General features: G+C 36.8%; 1 protein-coding gene across 4 annotated transcripts in view; it reads right to left on the reverse strand.

Moving 5' to 3' along the window:
* SKIC3 (SKI3 subunit of superkiller complex) overlaps window positions 1-20,826 on the reverse strand; it is a 47,670-nt gene that overhangs the window by 25,506 nt on the left and 1,338 nt on the right. For 2 of the 4 annotated variants that reach the window (XM_054002509.1, XM_054002507.1), the window contains exons 2-19: window positions 20,686-20,783; window positions 20,037-20,180; window positions 18,888-18,979; window positions 18,180-18,255; window positions 16,419-16,559; window positions 14,374-14,472; window positions 14,165-14,273; window positions 12,103-12,243; window positions 10,846-10,947; window positions 7,916-8,049; window positions 7,191-7,277; window positions 6,999-7,102; window positions 6,771-6,897; window positions 5,416-5,595; window positions 4,883-5,007; window positions 4,158-4,411; window positions 1,086-1,188; window positions 168-344 (exon numbers count right to left, since the gene is read on the reverse strand). In XM_054002509.1, coding sequence (XP_053858484.1) covers window positions 168-344; window positions 1,086-1,188; window positions 4,158-4,411; window positions 4,883-5,007; window positions 5,416-5,595; window positions 6,771-6,897; window positions 6,999-7,102; window positions 7,191-7,277; window positions 7,916-8,049; window positions 10,846-10,947; window positions 12,103-12,243; window positions 14,165-14,273; window positions 14,374-14,472; window positions 16,419-16,559; window positions 18,180-18,255; window positions 18,888-18,979; window positions 20,037-20,180; window positions 20,686-20,783 — 2,293 coding nt within the window. The remainder of the gene's footprint in view (window positions 1-167; window positions 345-1,085; window positions 1,189-4,157; window positions 4,412-4,882; window positions 5,008-5,415; window positions 5,596-6,770; window positions 6,898-6,998; window positions 7,103-7,190; window positions 7,278-7,915; window positions 8,050-10,845; window positions 10,948-12,102; window positions 12,244-14,164; window positions 14,274-14,373; window positions 14,473-16,418; window positions 16,560-18,179; window positions 18,256-18,887; window positions 18,980-20,036; window positions 20,181-20,685; window positions 20,784-20,826) is intronic. The other 2 variants (XM_054002508.1, XM_054002510.1) reach the window with 2 other exon arrangements.

Below are 20,826 nucleotides of genomic sequence, written 5' to 3' on the forward strand. Positions count from 1 at the left end.
TGAAATGAGTAGTGTTATCTGGAAGCATGAAAATCCATTTACCCCATATGCAGGTATCAACAGATCAGCATGTATTTAATTTTCTACAAATTAAGTAAGTCTAGAATACTTGAGACTCCATGGAATCTTAAACATCAGAGAAGTTCTTCACAATAAAAGAATATTACCTTCCTCCCAGTATGAGAAGCTCATTTTTCTTCAGCACCTGTTTGGTTGCATTTTTACTCAGAAGGGATCCTAGTACTTGAACATTCACTTTGGTTGGTGAAATAACATGCACACTAGTACAGGTATCTCCTAACAGTTTCCAGAGGCAAGATACATCAGGACGGTGCTCTACTGCCCTACAATTATAAAGAAAACACAAGTAACACCCACTCAGACACTTCAACATCCTTTTCTGAAAAAAAGTGCCATGTTGAAGAGTGGCACAACCTCAAACACAATTAATCAGTGAGGTGTTTGATTTAATCCAGTTTCCTCCTATTCAAGCTACAGGACTAAAAGATCAAAATTTAAAAAGAAAGAACAATAAAAACCAACCAAACAAAAACACCCCAACATGTCAGCTGACTATATGCAATCTTGCATTTGTCATTTCACAAGACATTACTCATCTGCAGAAACTTCATAGACTTTCTCCTTTAACAACAGTTATTCCAAGGTTTAATTTAGCACATCTTGTATGAAATGCAAAACAAAAAGACTGAGAGAAGGAAGGAATTCTTTTCTTCTTATCCATTATTTTTGGTAGGAACACACTCCTTCCAGATCCACACATTACCAGGACAAGAGAACTCTGTGTCAATTCACACTTTTTTTAGAATCCAATGTCTCTTTATCTTTGAAAAGAAAAAACCTAAAACTCTGTAATTGTCATTCATTTAAGCAGCCTATATTTAGAATCTGTTACTCAAACCCTTTTTAATAAACACATTCTTACTTCTAGATTAGAAGTCCTAGTCCATTTGATTCAGTTAAACTAAAAATTTTCAAACATTTAACTCTTATTTTTCTGCCTGTCAATCCCACAATTCCTGCCACAATCCCAGCAGAAATTAAGTAAGTGAATATTTAGTACCTACCTTGTAAAATATGCAAGGGCCTGCTCTATGTAATCCACAGCCTTCCTATCCAAATAGTTGCCAAGGGCTGATCTTGCCAGCATGAGATAACACTCACCAAGTCCTGAAAGTAAGAGAAAATATTCTCTGTGAAAATAAATGCTTCTATGATATGCTTAAAAGTACAGCAGGGAAGGAGCCTGGAAGCCAGGTCAGCATTTCTACCTTATACAAAAGTCTATACCCTGCATACACCGTAACAAAATCAAAAGACCCACAATGCCACAACAGAGACTTTGCTTTTAATCTATCTTGTGAAGTGTGAATTGTAGAATCATTTGGCTATTAAAATAAACCTAATTAATTATAAAAAAATAGCATTTAAACTTTGGGTTTATCTTTAAATATTAAGTAAACCCCTCCTGAGAAATCTGCATTGTTACATTGACAAATACACCAGCTTGCAGTTTACATGTGTCAAAAATCAATCCAGAGAAATAAAAGCAATAAAGAATGTCAGGGTAGGCAAAAGGGAAAGTCTTCAATGAAGAAAACCTGAAGCCAACATTATTTAATCCTATTAATATAAGAATTTACTTCATATGGTGTATTGAGTCTGGATGAGATGGAGTTAACTTGCCCAGTAGCAACCCTCATAGTGCTGCGCTATGTATTGGTAGCTGGAAAGGTGCTGATAAGACACCAGTGTTTTGGCTGCTGATGAACAGTGTTTGGAACAGCATCAAGGCAGTCTTTACAAAATTCTCTGCTTCAGCAGTAGGCTGGGGGTGGTCAAAATCCTGAGAGGAATCACAGCCAGGACAGCTGACCTAAACTGACAGAGGGATATTCCACACCACATCACATCTGCTCAGCCATAAAAGCTGAGATAAATGTGAAAGAGATTGTGGGGGGGCACTTATTATCACATTTGTTTCCTGAAGCAATGACTAGGCAGACTGAAGTCCTACTTCATGAGAAGTAACTGGACATCGCCTGCCTGTAGGAAGTAGAGAATAAATTTTGTTTTACTAAATTTGCTTCTTCATGTGGCCTTTGCATTTATCCTGACCCATGAGTTTCTTCAATCTTATTTTGTCTTCTGTTCACATCCTGCTGAGAAGGGGAGTGACAGAGCAGCTTGGTGGGCAGCTGATTCCCAGACAAGGTCAAACCATCACAACTGGAGATAATTCCCGCTATGAAAAAGGAACTGCATCACATGTAAAAATTTCTAACATTTTGGAAATAGTAACTGCTTGGTTTATACATTTGCTGGCAGCAGCAGTGATTCTGTCCGGCAGTAAGTCACTGGATATGAGTACAATTCATTCTCAGATTATTCTGACAGTTCTGAAGCTACCTTTCTCATGTTATTGTTATCCTGCACCTATACCAAAATAGTGTTTTGTAGGAGTCTTTATCTTGCCCCCCTCCCGAAGTCCCAAGATCATAAGCTTATCAGATGTCAAGATGCTCTGCAATCAAAAAACAAAATTGATTTTATTCCCCAAAATAACATGAAAGATATGCTAGAACAGAAGCAGAATAAGTATTTAGTAGCACAAAATCAAAATACATTGAAAAGACGCAGTGAAGTAACACCAGTACAGTTATTCTCTCAACTACCAGAGACTATGCTTCCAGCAGCTCAACTCAAAACCTGTTCAAATTGATCAGAATAGTTGAAAATGAACACTGATGGGACAGTCCAAGAACTTCAGAGAGTTTTAAGAAGGTCCACAAAAATTACAATATCAGACCAAACAGCATAAGAAGTCTCTAAGAAAGAAGGCTGTTTGGAGACTCAAAAGGATTTATAGCGTACAAACCAGAGATTACAATGTGAGCCTTTATGAAAGAAGACTTGGGAGATGTAAAGAAACACTAAGTATAAAGGCAACTATGGGGAGGAATCTTGATACTGTGTACTGAAGTACTCAAAGCGTTTTAATACTAGTAACACTGTCAACTGTTACCTACAGACACTGAAAAAAACCATATGCATATGCACAGGTCTCTACAGCACCTTTGCAACTGCTGCTGCAGTCAGCTCTTCCCTTCTTGCCAAACAACTAGCAAAATTGCCTAAATACAATACACTCCCATTCCATTATGGAGCTTTTGTCATATCACTTTAGTCTGGAAAAAAAAAAAAATCAGTGGAGTTATACAGAAGGAGGTAGAGAAGTCAATCACACTGAAACCTTTTCAGAATAAAACCCACTGTTGCAATAATAACCCAACATTTCTGAATTAAGTCTTCCAAGAATCAGTTTAGATTCATCCAGAAACCAGAAGGCCTTACATACAATGAAAAAATAATTACAAATTCAAACTAGCATCAAGCAACAAAAAGCAGCTGCTTCAGATCCGTATATAGGGTGAGAATGATTGAAGACTAAGTGGCAGGGAGAACACAAACAGAGCAATTAATTATTTTTTATACACTCCCTGCATTATATAACTTCAGAATCACAGTTCCATAACGAAGAAGAAGAAGTTCCAATTGCCCCACTTCTTTCTACTCCTACCTATATCCTGAACGTCTCTATCCCTGCCACTTGTAACACTTGTGAGATATCTTGGGATTCCCTGCTATTTTTCACTACTTGTAAAAGCTCAGAGGGGTCTGAATCACTAGACGAACACAAGAAGTGAGGAATGTATGGTCAGGAGCAGAAGAAAATCAGCATAAGCCCATCTCTTTGAAATGGCAGTCTGATTTCATTGCCTGTTGAGCCAGTGTTTTACTGCCTAGGTAAAACTGCAGCACTGTTAGCTGGCTTCTTCTATGTATCTTCAGTTCTTCTACTCATTTGCCCTGGTAGCCACATAGGACTAACTACCTTTCATACTTACTTGAAAGAGAAATAATCACTCACATTCATCATGATTTAGGAGTTTCTCAGGTATTTGTACTACTACAAACTAACCTTCATGCCAGGGACCTCATGGCCCTACATACCCAAAATACAACTCTATTCTTCCATATAAGAAAACCTCAATACACCAAAAACTCCTCCAAAAGACTGAAACACTACAGTGTGTAAAGGGAAGAAAAGTGAACACTTTCAAATTCAGACATACTACCTTTCAGTGCAGGCACATAGTTTTCTGTCTTCTTTAATATTTGTTGATAGGTAGCTATAGCATTTTTGTATTTGCCTAGAATATGCTCAAGTGCTGCAGCTCTGTAAATGCTGTACACGAGCCCTGGGTTCAGCTCAGTTGCTTTCCTGAAGGATTTCAGAGCTGTTGAGTAGCTACCTCTGTTGAAGTAAGCCTCCCCTAGAGACTCCCAGCAGTTGGAATCCTTTGGATCAGCCCTTAGAGCTGCCTGCAAACTGAAGATATCAAGACATACATTTATTTAAATTAAATATGATACTATTTAACAAATCATTTCCTTTCATTGTATATGCTCAGGACACTAATTTTGCATTATATACTCTTCAGGACACAAATTCACAATTACATAGAACTTTTAAACAAAGCATGATAGCCTTTTCATCTTCAGAGGGCATTACACAATTTTAGGAATTGTATCTCACCCTGGCTATTCAGTGTTATAGTAGCTTGTCTGTGCCTGTCACCAGGCTTGTTAGTACAAAACACTGCTATGTTAACAAGACTACATTCTGTGAATTCTAGAACTGAAGAGAATTGAAGAGAGACACAGACAGCTTGCTTAGACCCATTTCCTTTGTTAAGTACAAGCTATAATCACCTAACTTATTTTGAAAACTTGCTATGAGCAAAGACCATTTCACTGGGATTTGTAGAAAAGGATTTAAACCAACCACCAGTTGTCTTACTCAGACACTGCTTGTGATGGCTGACCAGTTCTCAAGTAGTAAAGACCACGATGAAGCCAGGCCCATTTTGCTGTACCAGGTCTTGCTTTTTCAGTTACCTTATTCAGGATTGACAGGGCAGTGTCCTAACAAAGCACCAAAAGTCAAGTTAGTAAACAAAAAACATTTAAAAATATTCTTGTAACTTTGTATGCTTTCCTCAAAGCAGAAAGGTGAAGGATGGAAAAAAGAAGTTACATAAGCTAAATAAAGAAAATCCCCAAATTTCTCCTTATGTTCCCTACTGAAAAAAAAATCCTTCATCTATACACCTGATGACTCTAATGTAATGCTTGGTTCTCCCACCCTTCTCCCCAAATAAATTTAATTTGGAATTGGAACATAAAATTGAAGCAAGTTGGAACTATAAAAGCTGCTAAGCAATGACAGAACATTTGTTTTCTGAACTTAAATATAGAGGAAACCTGAAGTGATTCCTCAAACAGGAAGGACATAAAATCAGCAGTAATTCTGACATTCTGAATGTACAATACCATGTCTCCAAGTTCCACACTTAAGTTGACAGCTGCTGTTCCAGATTCTTCATCCGTCTCATCCAGTTCAAAAGCCTTTTTATAGCAACCATGAGCTCTACTTTTGTCTCCAGCAATGTCTCTGTAGTAGTTACCTAGATAAAAAAAGGCCCTTCCCAAGTAGCTGTCCAATTTTGCAGCCTATAAGGAAATACCAACACACCATCAGACAGCATTCTAAAAGATTATACTCACAGACAGGTGCAGTGATAACTCCTTGTTCAGCCTCTGCTTATCATATTTTTAAGCCCCTTCTGTGACATATTTGAGCTGTAAAACTTTTTTTTTAAATTGCACAGATTACCTGACCTTTAAATATCTGGAAAATCTGTTACAAATCTCATGACACAAAACATTTTCTACTCAAAGTACTAAAATAGTCATGCTACGAGAAAGTAAATCTTTATGACATCTCATAATTTTCATGCTCATTATGTTCATACTCTTACCATATTATACCAGAATTAACTCCAGCCATGTCTAAAGTTTCAGTTCCTTCTTAGATACATGTGGCAGATTTGCTTATAGTTAAGAAACCCACCGCCTCCAAACAGCAGGAAACAGCTTTGTCAATAATAAACATTGCATAAAATGGTTTAGAATTAAAAGAACTGTTCAACTACATTTCCCACTATACTCTGCTGTTATTAAAGTGCAAACAGCAGGCAATGATTTGAGCTCTCAATACCTATCATGATGTTGCATGGTGAGTTTACAGTGCTTTGAGTGTTATTTTGTATACTTCCAAGTTACTAATGTCAAACTAAATCTTTTGGATTCATGTTATGATCTATGTTCAGAGAAAAAGCCACCTTTTAAATATCAATTACCTCAATGATCATAATTACCTCAAAGATCAGGAAAAGCATATAAATTATGGGGCTTTACCAACTTACATCCTTGGACAGACAATGAAACCCTAACACCATTCTCAACGTTTTTCCTTTATGTTTTTTCAACTTGAATTCTGCCCTCTACCTTTCAAAAGGTCTTCAAAGACATATGCTGCATATCTAGAGGCCTCCACTTTCCAGCCCCCAAGGAGAAGGTTGAGAGAATCACCACCAAATTTTGCCAATTCAAAGACCTAAAGAATTAGTTGAAAAGAGGAAAACAAAAGCAGAAGATTCAAGGTAGCTACACAGCTCCCTGCAATGCCTTTTTGCACAGCAGAACCCAGTATGCAGGCTCTGGAGGTTCATATATGGTAACAAGGAGAATATTCAAGTCTCTCATTCACATCAGTGTATTTTCCATATTTGACTTCTGATGTAGGAAAACACTAATTCTACATCAACAGTTAAAGCAGTCTTTACCTTCAGGAACTGAGTGAGTGCTTTTCCTTTGTCTTTTTTTGTCTCATCGCTCATGAACCAGTATGTGAGCCCTAGGTACTGATGATACTCTGCAGTTCCAGCCTTTCTTTCAATAGCATTTAGAAAACTAAACAAAATGAACACAGGTCAGGTCAGATAAATTCTCAAAAGCTGCAAAACACTATCCCATAACACTTCCCTGTTAGAGGAAAGAAAAAAAAAGTCTACCTTTTTTCTGCCTGTTCATAGTTCTTTTGGGAATAATGGATGAAACCCTCTAGAGCATGGGCCTCAGCCACATCAGGGTGGGACAAGAGAAGCTCTTGTGAAATCTGCAAAAGGATGTTATTTTTCCCTAGTCACTTCCTCTATGAAACCAAGAATTGTACTTAGCTCACAGGAATAACAAAAAGCACTAACCTTTGAAGCCTGATCCATTAAACCTTTGTTAAGATAAGCCTGACCCCTGAGAGCTGAAATCACTGGATCACTGCTTCCATCTATAATCTAGAACTCCAAGTAATAAACACAATTAATTTATTCTCTCCACACATTAAGAAGTCAAAGTTGTCAAAAGCAGACAGACTACATGAAGATAAAGACAAGAAACCATTTAGCGGTTTTCTCTATTACCCCGAGAAGATTTAGAAAAATTCTGATGAAGGGCAAGTAGAAGATTATAAGGACAAAGGTGCAGAAATACGAAGAACAACAAAGAATGAAACTGTGTGACAAAAACAAGGGGAAGCAACGTCTGCCAAAGCTTACCATTCAATCATAAAGTAACATGTTCTTCTTCATGACTAATGACAAGTGAGTAATGGACATGGGAGATTATAACATGAATTCAAATTAAGATGGGTAACAGCATAGAACTAGCAAGAAACCAGCAACAGTGAGCAAGACCAGACAAAGTCAAAAGCGACAGCTTCCAAAATTAGAATTACAAATGAAAAAGAGCTGCAGCAAAGCCTGAAAAAGCAGGGACAGAAGAAGTGTTTGAATTACACGACGGCTGGTAGGAATGATTTAAACCACGAAGTTGAAAGGAGGCCCGGGTAGAAATACTTAGCTTAAGTACAGAAAGATAAGAGCACTTTTCAATATTTTAAAAAACCACAAAACATTTTAGTCAATAAAAATACCTGCTCAAGTGCTTTAATCGCTTCTTCTGCAGCATCAGCATCAGCTATTTTAATCAAAATCTCTGCTTTCAACTGAAAGGCAAGGTTCTTCCATGGAAGATTAGGACTCTCAGGAGTTCCAAGAGCCTCAAGAGCTGTTGACAAGAAGAACCTTTCATCAAGTTAAACGAGAAAAGAAAACTACACAGAGCAGCATTCTTCCAAATATATTTTAAAATCTTGTTAACTACAAGGTTAACTACAGATTTTTTTCTGTCTAATAGAACACCATTCAGACTGTTCTACACCATGAATAAGAAATTGTCCTGTAACATTTCTATCCATTCAAGTTTAACAATTAAGTCAATTCTAGGAGGTCATCTCAGATGCATGGATATTGATTGCTTTCCAGCTGCTGGCCTTATAAATGAAGTGCTATCATTTTTCTCATTAGAGTTCTAAAGAAAAAACTACCTTTCAACAGACAAGTTGTTTCACATCTCAGCGTTCAAATAAAAGAATACTACTGAAAACAGGAATTTACCTTGGTGCCTCTACAAAAGTTACTTTGTACCCCTTAATGCAGTTCCAATTACTTTTGAATACACAGTATCGTCTCACCTCAGAGATGGAAGTCTCTGTTGAGAATGGGAGATCACCATTCTCCCAAGGCAAGAACTTCCTGCATAACTCAATTAATTTTATTTATTTATTTTCATGTATGATGAGCTGTTGTCTCATTTGATACAGCCACTAAGACAGGACAAATAAAAAGCAATGTTTCTCCAAAATTGTCTCCAACTTTCTACACGTTTTGGACTCAATTTCTGCATCAACAGTATCTCTTAGCAAGGAACTTACTAACTTCTTCCATTGAAAAACAAAACTCGTTTTGTTTGCTCTGACCTTGACATTTTAGTTGCATTTGGCAGTAGCCAGACCTCACACAGGAAAACTAAACACTTGATCTTTATTTATACTCCACATCATTTGCATCTGCACAGAGTTCAAAATTATCTCTTCTCTGGGCTGGAAAATGACTTGACAGGTTTTTAACTTGTTCTCATAAGCTGCACTTTTTAATCCATGAGATCAACCTCACTTCTAGTCTATTAACTTCTACTCTTATTTTATTTTTGAGATGGGGTAGATCATTACCAAAACTACACACAGATTTTATTATGCTGCTGAAGTTCTTAAAGCCACTGTGTGTTGATGGTATGTTTCACTAATCATTCCCTTCTCTGAAACTGCTAATGTTTGACTTGCCTGTAAAGCATAGCAGAGGAAAGAAACAGTCCTATTCTTTCATATTGAATGAGGACCTTCTCCACTTTTCTTCAATGAGAGTAGCGTAGCTTTGTGAGAACACTTCTTCCTGCAGCTCTATCATTCCGCATTTAAAACAATGAATAAAATTCTATAGTCTTAACACTCAGTTATGCACTCTGGTAATCACCTTGAAGTTTTGCAGTCTACTTTGCATAGCAGCAAACTATAACTTTATTACTCAGCATTCATAAACAGCACAGGTATCAGGAAAAATATCAGGGACACCTCCTTCCAGTCTGAAAACAGATGTAATTACTATACTGTACTCTACTTTTTAACTTAAAGCAAAAAACCCCCACACTCAGTGTTACAACTTTGCTTCTTGACCCAAGGTTACTCCGTTTCCTTACCAGTTATGTAAGGGATCTCACCAATTACCACCTGGAAAACTCCTTTATTTATGAGCTCATAGGAGTTTTAAATTAGCAACTTTAAAAAGGCCATGCTGTCTACCCAAAATATTTTTCTTTTGCTCTATTGTTTCAGTTTACACTACTTCAACCACTAAATATACCAGACCTGTCTGTGTTTTCCCTGACCTTTCCTTTTTAAAATTCAGAGCCATGCTATCTACTTTGAAGTATTTGGGCGCCAAGACGGTTTCAGCATGCAATTATGGAAACCCCTTAAAACTTCAACATTTTCATCTCAGTCAGTTCTTAAGTTGGTATCTCATAGTTCCTTAAAGCTATGTTTCCTTGTCTTGTTTTACATACACTGCTATTAACTGTAATCATAGACAAGTTGTTAGATCAATCTGCTGAAAAGAAGGGTCTTGGTATAAAGTTATTCTGAGATCTTCCACGCTGAACACAGATGGGAAAAGAATTTCCTCATTTTCATTCTTTTTCCAATAAACTTCTTTTTTACCTATTTTGTTCAGTTTTCATTTTTCCTTCACCCAAGTTTGCAGGTCTTTTGAATTCTCCTTGCCAGGAAGTACTTTCCCTTGATTTCCCATGAATGTTTGGCCAGGTCTGTTTGGTCACTTTTACTTCTTCAAGTCTTTCTAAAAACTTTTCACTGCATTTCTCCCTGCCACAAAAGAAATCCACTTCAGCTGCCCCTTCATTTATAACCACTAGAGAGTGGTCCTGTTCAGTTGAGACATGCATCACTAGATCGCAATAATTGTCCTCACTGCCAGCTAGCACACACAGAAGTTTTACACTCAGTTTCTTCAGATGCAGCTGTACTATGCATCAATTCTGCACTTTACCTTAACTTGATTAAAAATTTGTTTTTCAGGTTGAAACATGATTGTCTACCAGGCTAAATATTTGTGACACCTACCCTTGTGGTTTCAGGCAATCTGTCACTCGCCAACATTGGTCAACCAACAGCAGAAGCAGCACAGCAAAACATGTAAACCTTCTAAATATTAACCATCAGACAGCTTTCTGGATCCACTTAGCCAAGTATTTTCTCTGCTCCTGAGACTAAGCACCATAAGGTGCTTTTCAGCTCTCATAAACCCAGAGAGGTAGCATAAGCTTGAGACTGCAAAAAGCAAGGGACTGACTACTGCTAACGCAGACCTACCACACAAAGGCCACATTGGCTGGACTACACAAAGCAGTGCAACAGTGCGGCTGCTCTTTAAATTAGCAGGCAGTTACCTTGATTGCAGGACAGGACAGCGTTTCTGTGTTCATGGATTTTCATCTGCGCCTCTGCCAGATAATACCATGCTGCTGGACACTGGTTAGTCTTCTGCAAACCTAGTAAGAGTTTAAAAAAGACACTTTAAAAAGTTGCTTGGAGTTGCAAAGACACTGTAGCTAGTAGATAGGTTATTTCCATATAATGCCATCAAAACCACATTATCAACCAGATAGTAAGACTTGCCATAATTTTTTTTGAGTGTTATTTTAGACTGTTCTGGACATAGAGGCTTCCATGCAACAAGACAAAAACTAGAAAGCACATAAGTTAGGCTTAATTTTGCATGTAACATTACATATACTGAAACCTTCTGCCTTAATTAAAGACTCATTAATTAAAGACTCATTAATAAAGCTGCCTTAATTAAAGACTCACTAATAAAACTGAATTTCTGTCTTCTGATGCATAACTACTAAGTAATGCCTGGAAGCCTCCATACCTAAGATGCAAACACATGGCCCGTTGGAAGAGACATTATTTTCAAACTATCCACATTTACACATTATACCAAAAGCCTTGTCTTTGCATTCTCTCTGCTGTAAGTAAAGTCTACATGTAAAAGTAAAAACAGAAAAACAACTTAATATTAATTAAAATAAAATACTATCTTTTGTTAAAACATACAATGGCCACTTAAGCCAGAAGCATTTGTTTTCCAAGGAATACCTTTTCCTCTTCATGTGCTCTTAGGCACATGAAACTTTTATTTCATATTTTAGGCAAGATATTGTTTCATTGCAGAATATTCCAAAATTCCATTTCAGAAACAATCTTATTCTAAATCTAGAAGAAGAGATGCAGGACATCACAGCATAGTCTGACTGACTCATGAATGCTTACATTCCAGTTATCTACCCAGTTTTCACTGTTAGCTGCCACAGCAGCAAAGTGAGAGTGGGCAGTCTCATTTTCCCACTAGTATACTTATTTAGTGTTTCATATAGTTATTTCCCCAATAACAGTAGGATTAAAAATAGTTTACCTTAAAACACTACAGAGCTTACTATAATACAAATGAAAGGCTTCAGAGATGCTATACTTAAAGCTACATTTTAAAATCTCAACACAATCAGAGAGTGTTCAGCATTCTTTTAAAAATCTAGCTGGTCTTAGAATTTGCAAACTACTGTGCAAGAATAAGATTCTCTAAATTTTCAACATAAGCTGGTGTTCAAGTTACAGATTATTCACATCTCATATTACACATTTACCTTCAGTAAGACTCTTAACAGCCTCCTTGTATTTATTTTCTTTGAGGCATTTTATACCAAAACAAATGATGCCAGGACCACTGTTTGCATCCATCTCCAAAAGCCTAGAGAAACAGTATAGGGCCTTTTCCGACAAAGTACCTGGTTTCAGAAAAAGACATATTTTGTAGGGTTTTAGATTAAAAAAATAACTGCAACAGCTTACCTTATCTATGCAAATGATCGTTATCCTTTTGAGTTCAAAGTGATTTTCCAAAGGCACTACACACTTATCATCCTCTATCCCATAAAAAAACCAAAACCCAAGAAGTAATCTAAATACTCAGTACTGTGACCACAAAATAAACTGACAGTCTGAAACCTCAATAACCACTTTTGCTAAATTACTCCTTTATTAATAAACATTTATGTATATACTTCCTTTATTAATAAATATTAATTCCTTCACATGCTTTTCATATAACTTCAGCTGTATGCCCATACGTCAAAATCTACCACAAACAAATCAAAATATTTTCCTTCCAGAAGAGACATTGTGTACCTATAAATTTGCTGTGATAAGCTTGCTGAAACTACCTTTCTGTGAAACCATATAATTTAATGTTTTAGCTTAATTTTAACTGATGCCGTTAACTTTTGATGCTTGTGTTTAGCTATGATTGTAGACTTGGCAATATTTACAGAAAATTTGTGACTTCTTGCAACAACTTTCAAACTATTATTTTCCTTAAAAAATTATTGATTCATGTGGCATAACAGTTGTTTGCATTTGCTAAAGGTGACTTTACAATGCATCTAAATTAACAAGCCTATGAGAAGTGCAGGACAAAGGATTAAAACACATGACTCAGATCTAAACAAACAGCCTTACTAAAACATAAGCAGGATCCTTCCCCCTCCAAGAAGCTTGTAGGACAGTGAGATATTGCCAGTGTTAGTATACAAGAAGTGTGCTAACCTTTTCCTTTGAAAATTAGTTTCTGCCCGTTTCTCCAAAATATAAATAATTTTCAAACACTTTACAGATTGAGAGTCTGGGCCTCATTTGTCTTCATACTTTCAAAACAAAGTGAAAAATTCTCACCTGCTTGATTTTGCTACTATAGTCCATTTCTTCAGAACAGGAAAAGCCCTTTTTCTACCTAAGCTGAAAGCTATTTCTAGAGGTTTTCTTTTTCTGATTTGGTTTCCTTGCTTTAAAAAGAAATAAAATCAATTTCTGATGCCTTAAATGATAAAAAGAAAAGCTAAAATCTAATAATTACCTTTAAAATTTATGAGAAAGTGTCCAACACTATTGTAATGTTTTTTAGTAAATGACTCAAAATAATAATGCATAGTTTCAGATCCCTGCACTTCTGAACACACCAGGTTTTAGTTTTTTCTCCTCAGTCTCATTTTCTACTCAGAATATAGATCTAAACAGATCTGCTATTCCTTATCCACAAGGCACACTTTCTAACAGAGTTTCACAAATGTTTATCTGTTTTTTTGGGTTTTTTTTGTTTGTTTTTGTGGGTTTTTTTTTTGTTTTGTTTTGTTTGTTTTTGGGTTTTTTTGTTTTGTTTTTATTTTTTGGGGTGGTTTTTTTTGTTTGTTTGTTTTTTGTTTGTTTTGGGGGGTTTTTTGGTGTGGTTTTTTGTTTTTTTGTTTTTTGTTTTTTTTTTTTGCTTTTTTTGTTTTGGGTGGATTGTCTTTTTTTGATGATGAAAGAGAATCTGTGTCAAGAATAACCTAAGCATAGTTCATCGTGAACCTCAGAGCACTGGCTAACACACTTTCATTTTTTCTTAAAAGGTCAAGAAGCTAATCTTCATTTATCTGGAGGGTCTGCCTTCAAGTGAGGCATTTTTCTTTGAGACTTCTAAGAGCTGGACTTCACTTACAGCAGGTTTTTGTCACTTAGAGTCACTACTCAGTTACAGGACAAGGAAATGACAAGTCATAGGACCAAACACTTTATTTGCAGAAACATAACACAGAAGACTTGTAAAGAGATTGTCACAAAATCAACTATGTAAAAAACCTAAGCCCCAGAAATGCCTAAATCTACTCTACTCACCTGACTGAACAAAGTGCAAGCAAAGTACTTCCAAAGGGTAACTCATAGTAGGGTACAAAGCCATCATATCATGACAGGCCTTTTCCAATCTAGCTACTTCATGAGGAAACTTGAAAGGAAAAAAGAGTAAACAGTTATTTGTGCGAGTTCTCAGATGTGAAATAATACATCTATTTTCTTACTAGAAAGACACTTTAACATAACCTTACTTTTGACAAGCATTGTATGAAGTCTTTGTAAAGATTTTGGTGATCTTCACCAGGAACGGTGTCAGCAGAGTGCAGCGCATGTTCAAATGCAGTCAAAAGCTGACAAAAAATCAGAAGTGAAAAAAAAAATTATTCTAGGGAAATGTTATCTTCATAGAATAGAATATTTCAGTTGGAAGGAACATACAACAATCATCTAGTCCACATGCCTCAGCACTTCAGATCTGACCAAAAGCTAAAACATGTTTATTAAGGCCATTGACCAAATGCCTCTTGAATGCTGATAGATTTGGGGCATCAGCTGACTTTCTAGGAAGGCTGCTTCAATGTTTGACCGTCCTTTTGGTAAAGAAATGCTGTCACATGTCTACTCCTTGGAACCAGCCACACACATTCTAACACTAGATGCCAGAAAGAATAGCTCAGCACCTACTTCTCTACTTCCCCTGCTCAGGAAGCTGCAGACAATAAGAGGACACCCCTCAGTCTCTTCCAAACTAGGAAAACCCAAAGTTATCTGCTCCTTAGAGGACATGCTTTCCTGCCCTTACATATTACAGTGGACAGTTACATGCTATTACCTAGGTTCTACTCATTAAGTTTACACTAGTTCTATGAACAGAGAAAGACATGAAGCAGGTTTCTTACCATGAAGCAGCACTCAGCATCTAAATTGTATAGTACAAGATGAAGCAATAATACGACACCACAAAATGTAAGATGGTACAAGGAAGGTAAAATTTTTAAGAACACTCTTCTTCAAACCTAACCCCAATTCAAAGAAGGAAATTAGGTTATTATCCTGTAAGGTTAGCTGTCAGCCTTTCTCTCCACTCTGGTCTAGAAGTCTAGTCTTTTTTTTCTTGACTCTTTATATATTGGGGAACACAGGCACCAGAGTTCAGGCTTAGAGAACAAGCATGCTAAACAAAAAGTTGTACACAGCTTGTCACTAGAGAAATACTGAAATCTGTTGCCTTCAGGTCCACATCCTTCCAGGTTCAGATGCTTTATTCAAAAATGCAGTAAGCTGTAGATCTGCATGTGAAACCTATTCCTGAGGTTTATGCTATTTTTAAAATATTCTGAAGTTATTTTTTCTTTCCAAAAAAGAAAGCAGTGCTGCCTGAAGCACCCCTTTTCTATACTAGCTTGTAAGTCAAAGCCTTTGCCTTCTCAAAAACAGAGATCCAGATTCAATCTTCTGCCATCTGAAGTAACTTCCATTTGTATTTTCTCCTTTCTGAAACCCTGCTATCAAGTGGACTGGAGATGAGAAATTTCCACCTTTCATGTTGAAGGAGGTTCATCTTCCAAGAACAGATAAATCAGTTTCAATCAGTTTTGACACTTTCCTAAAAAGTTAAAGCTTAATATCTAGAGGAGAAAAAAATTTGAACCAAAACATTCCTATCTCAGATAAAAGAATAGGTACAAAGAAATGGAAAAACCTCACAAATCCATCTCTTCCTGCTTGTCTGAAAGCAGGGGGAAGCTTGTTTTGAAGAAGATCTGCATTGGTTTTGTGTGGCAAAGCTTTGGTAGTAGGAGGCTAAGTGGGGTGGGTTCTATGAGAAGCTGCTAGAAACTTTCCCCATGTCCAACAGAGTTGATGCCAGCTGGCTTCAAGACAGACATGCTGTTGGCTAAGGACGAGAACATCAGCAATGCTGGGAGTGCCTCTGGGATAACAGATTCAACACGGGGAAGAAACCAGTGCAACAGCAATTACAGGCAGAGAGAGGAGTGAGAATATGTGACAGCAAGAAAACGACCCAAGCAGTCTGATATTGAAGGACTACACCCTGTAGAATAAACCATGCTAGAACAATTTGTGAAGAACTTAGGTGACTCATTACACCTAAGGCTCAGCTCAGGCTGCTGCACAGTTGCTGTTTCTGTCAGAAGGTAAAACTGCCCAACTTTTCCTCAGAAGTTTAGTACCTCTGAACATTGAGACAGTCAACTCAGACAAACAGGCTTCAGTTACTAGTTGCACTGGACAAATATATGTATCTAGCTGAACAAGGAGTGAGAAACATTACCAACTGCTCAGTCTTATTATCCTGGTTCCTTGTACTGTCTTTCAGTAACTGGATCATCTTCTTCCAGAGCTGATGAAGCTCTGCCTTTTCTGCACCTTCCTCCTGTTTCATCCTTATTAGTTTCTGCCAAGTTTCAGCCACCTGTCAACAGGAACAAATGACCCATGCTGATTACTCTTTAAAGAGCTGAAAGTCCAATATAAGTAGTCAACTTGTCACCAAAATTCACTGAAAACTGGGTAAATGAACTCCTTAACAACAATGTAACTTTAAGAAATTGGCATTATTTACTGGGTAAGGGATGCATGGTGGACTGCTCCACCTGGCGTGCATTCTGATCCTCTGCAAGTGCGTTGCTTACACACAGTCACCATATACATATTATAATCGCTTATTATCATAAACCCCTCCCCGGTTCAGTCTTTTTATACTCTTGTTTAGGCAGCGGCTGCATTCCTAAGCCAGATGTCCTCCCAACATCTTTCTTCTGTCCTTGCTTAGAAAGCAGATCCTGCACATTCTATTTCTTTGCCAAAAGTGCACAGACACAGTAGAACCCCTCATCCTTGGGGGTACCCTTTGATGCCCTTTGGTATCAAACTCTATCACTCTAGGGTAGACAACAGAGTAACATTTACAGTAACCCAGATTTACCTCCTTTCTGATTAAATAAACAGCAAGTCCCAAAGCATTGTGTGGGACCTCTCTACCTTCTAAGGTAGACTCTGACTCTGGTTCCTGAAGGAAATCAACAGTAAAAGTAGACCTAAAGATCTAGAGCACTACAAACAGAAAGAGAACAAAAGCAGCAGTCCACACTCAAATTCCAGTATTAAAAAGTCAACAGAACTGAAAAGAAAAAATAGGACCCTGAAGGCTAACTTCAGTTTCTTGTGCCTTCATAAGTAAGTATGCCTTCATATGGTAAACTATCAGCATCAAATTTAATTTAAGAAGCTGGTATACAATGAGGCTTTGGAGCAAATTGATAGCCTTCAGCCCCACACGGTGCTATGTAAAATTTTTCGTGTTCCATTGCTGGAGGAGAGGTGGGAAGATGACATGGAGTACAATCATGCACCACCATGTAAGAAAATAGCCTTTTCATAGAGCAAAGTGAACAGCATACCTCAAAAATATACATTCTGTAACAATATTATAGAGATTGCAGGAAACATTACTGTTGATCCAAGAAGGCATTTAACAACTCCATCTCTGATACTGACTAGAGTCACAATGATTCCTGCAAAGCTTGCGCTGCTCTGAAGAGGCTTTTCACGTCCTTTTCACTGTGTTGGGAATGCAGTACATAAGACATGCAGACAAGTTCAGGTTGTGTACATATCCCACCTCACCCTCTAGAATGAAGCTTCAGTAACAGCCTAGGAAGGGATCACCCACCAGTGAAAGGATCATCATTGTGTAGCACCAGCCAAGCCAGGCAAAGGACACCTGACTCACACATACTGCATGTAAATGTGCATTTGATACCATTTTTGACTTCTAGAAATACAACAGAAAAATGATATTCTGCCCTTTCAGTCTCAATACTAATAGTCTTTGCCAGTTCTGTCAGTTTAATGGATTGCATCTAAATCTCACCCAGTGGAAAAGACAAAATACAGTTAAGATCAGTTCTTCCTGGTTGTGGTCCACAAGATTTTAAGCAGTCTGTGGCCCATAAGAGTCGGGATTCCTTGATGAAAAGTAGTTAGATTAAACGGAAAATAACTGTTAGAAGTAAGAAAGTGCTTGACCTACCTCTAAATATTTCTTTTCTTGATGGTATAGTTCCACAAGCTTGTTACATACATCACACCATTTCTGCCTGTCACCACTAGAAAGGAGAAAAATCCCCCCAAAACAAGCTAAGTTTTTCATATAACAGAGTAATGTTTATCAAATTCTGACACATAATTTTCAGTAAGTTCAGCTGTCAAACTAATATATAGAATAGATACTAAAAATCACCCTATAAGTTTTACTCATTGCTGCTCTGAAAAAAAAATACTTCTAGGGACTTTTTGATCAGTTTTCAAAATAAGGGAACAACCAAACACTCCAGTCAACTACAGTGACAGCTAACTTAAATTTGTTTAGAGCTGTGCCTCTACTAATTACATGACACATATTCTGTGATCTTAAAGAAGTGAAAAATAAGCATTCTTATTAATGCAGGCAATGAACTGTCACAGATAAATGCTCCAAAGCAGTGAGTTTAGACAAGAATAGGATAACACAGGATTCCCTAAACTACTAGCCTCAAGTATAAGTAAACTATGAGAGCTTTTGCTTTACAAAAGGAACAGGAAAAAGAAACCTTACCTAAGCAGAGAAAACCTTAGCAAAAGGGCCGAATGACTGATGTGAGAAGGCTTTAAAAACTCAAAGTCTATACTGTACATCATCAATGGCATTCACTGAACTGGAAATCTTATAACTGAATGTATGGCATTCAATATCTTTTACCTTTCATAAAGTTCCAAGAGTTTTTGGTAAACATCTGCTAAGTCTTCTTTGACATCTGTTTGGTTGGGTTTCTCATATAAATTTGCTAATCCCTTAAGGAAAAAAAAAACCAAACAAACAAAAAGGAGTAAAGGAAGTAAGATTTGATGACAATGCTTATGTTTTATGAGAATGCTACCTGTTCTGTATACAAAAAATATTTCTGCCTTCAATGGGATCAAGTGTTAAGGCAGTAATCACTGTGCAGAATTCGGCACAGCCCATTCAATCTATTTATATTAAGTAAAAAGCTTTCTTCACTTTCTTAACTAATATCAACAATTCTTTGAAACTTATATCTATTACTTGATGTTGTCTGCTCAAGGGACAATGTAAGACTTCACTAGGCCTTATGACTATACATGCATATGTAGTATGCAAAATATGTAAAAATATATATATACCCCCAAGTATTGTATCAAGAAAGCCAGAATCTAATTGCAAAAGTGAGGAAATTTCAACATACACTGAATTCAGGCCCCAACAGTTATACTTTAAAATAGCATTTATACTGAAAATACTAAGAACCTTATTATCTTAGAAAAACATTGATTGTTGATATCAGGAACAGACTTAATATGAAACCTTATGTTTCATGAATCAATACATAACAAAATTGTAGGTTGTAAATCTATACTGCAATAGGCTCTTAATGCACACACCACACAGCTATTTTAAATGTACACTTTTGCTTTCAAGTAATCAACAACATTCATTAACAATCCTCTTGATGCTGAAAGCTGAAAAACTACATTACTAGATAAAACATCTTCTCTCCATAAGAGAAGAACTGTCAAGTGTTTCTTGAGCTACAAGCACAGAAATTTTTGCATAGACAAATTAACTGTATTTGTTTCAATTCGTATTCTCCCTTGCATGTCTCACAGCTGTGTAGTCTACACAAGAAATACAAACTCAAATATACTGAAAATAAACTTCACCATGATTTTACATTGGACACACAACTAATAGAAACCTCATCTACTCCAAAGCTTCCGTGGAACTTAAGGGCCTCAAGAAAACAAGATACAAGTCCTAACTCTGCTTTATTCCTATATTTAACTCCATAGTGATACTTCTGAGGGAAACAAAAAGTGGATATTCACATACCTGCCATGCCAGTAACTGGTTTGGTTCAAGTTCAATAGCCTTCTTGTATGCTCCTTTGGCCTGATCAGGCTGCTCTAACTCAGCAGCTGCCAGGCCAATGAATACCCAAGCATTGTAGTTATTTTTTTCTTGCTTCAAAACTGCCTAAAAAGACACAATTTTAAGTAAAACTGATTAAAGAAATGTAACTTATAGATTCATGTACTGAGTTTTATCACTACAGTTTGGTGGATTATTTTATACGGCAATATTAGAAGTAATTTTAAGGAAGATGCTAAGATTAGCAACTTCAGTTTCTTATGCAAGACGATGCTTCATACCTGAAGCATTGAGCTAGTAACCTGTATCTGCAGCTCAGCAATTAAAGCACTCCCAGGAGGTCTGGATTAGAAATGGATTTTTATTTCTATCATTCTAGACTTAATACTCATCACCACATGTAAGCAAATTCAAAAGGAAAGGGAATGAAAGTTTACATGTGGGAAACTGACACAAATAATCAATCAAGTTAAATCTGAAGATACATCTCAACTATCACATCAATAAGGTACTCTACACTCTGAACTATTATATAGCTGTAGAGGTATGGGAAAAAGAACAAAATGTGCAAAAAGCCCCAGACTTACCTTCCAAGTATAAAATTAATTACCTTGCAATGTTTTAAGGCCTCCTTATACTGTTTATTTCTTATTGCATCTCTAGCACTCTTTAATGTTGCCTTCACCTCCTTATTTGACATTGTGGCTGCTAAATACAAAGAATGTATTATCAGTTCTTGTAAAAATAGATA

The sequence above is a fragment of the Vidua macroura genome, chromosome Z (assembly GCF_024509145.1).
Source record: "Vidua macroura isolate BioBank_ID:100142 chromosome Z, ASM2450914v1, whole genome shotgun sequence".
NCBI classification, from domain to species: domain Eukaryota; kingdom Metazoa; phylum Chordata; class Aves; order Passeriformes; family Viduidae; genus Vidua; species Vidua macroura.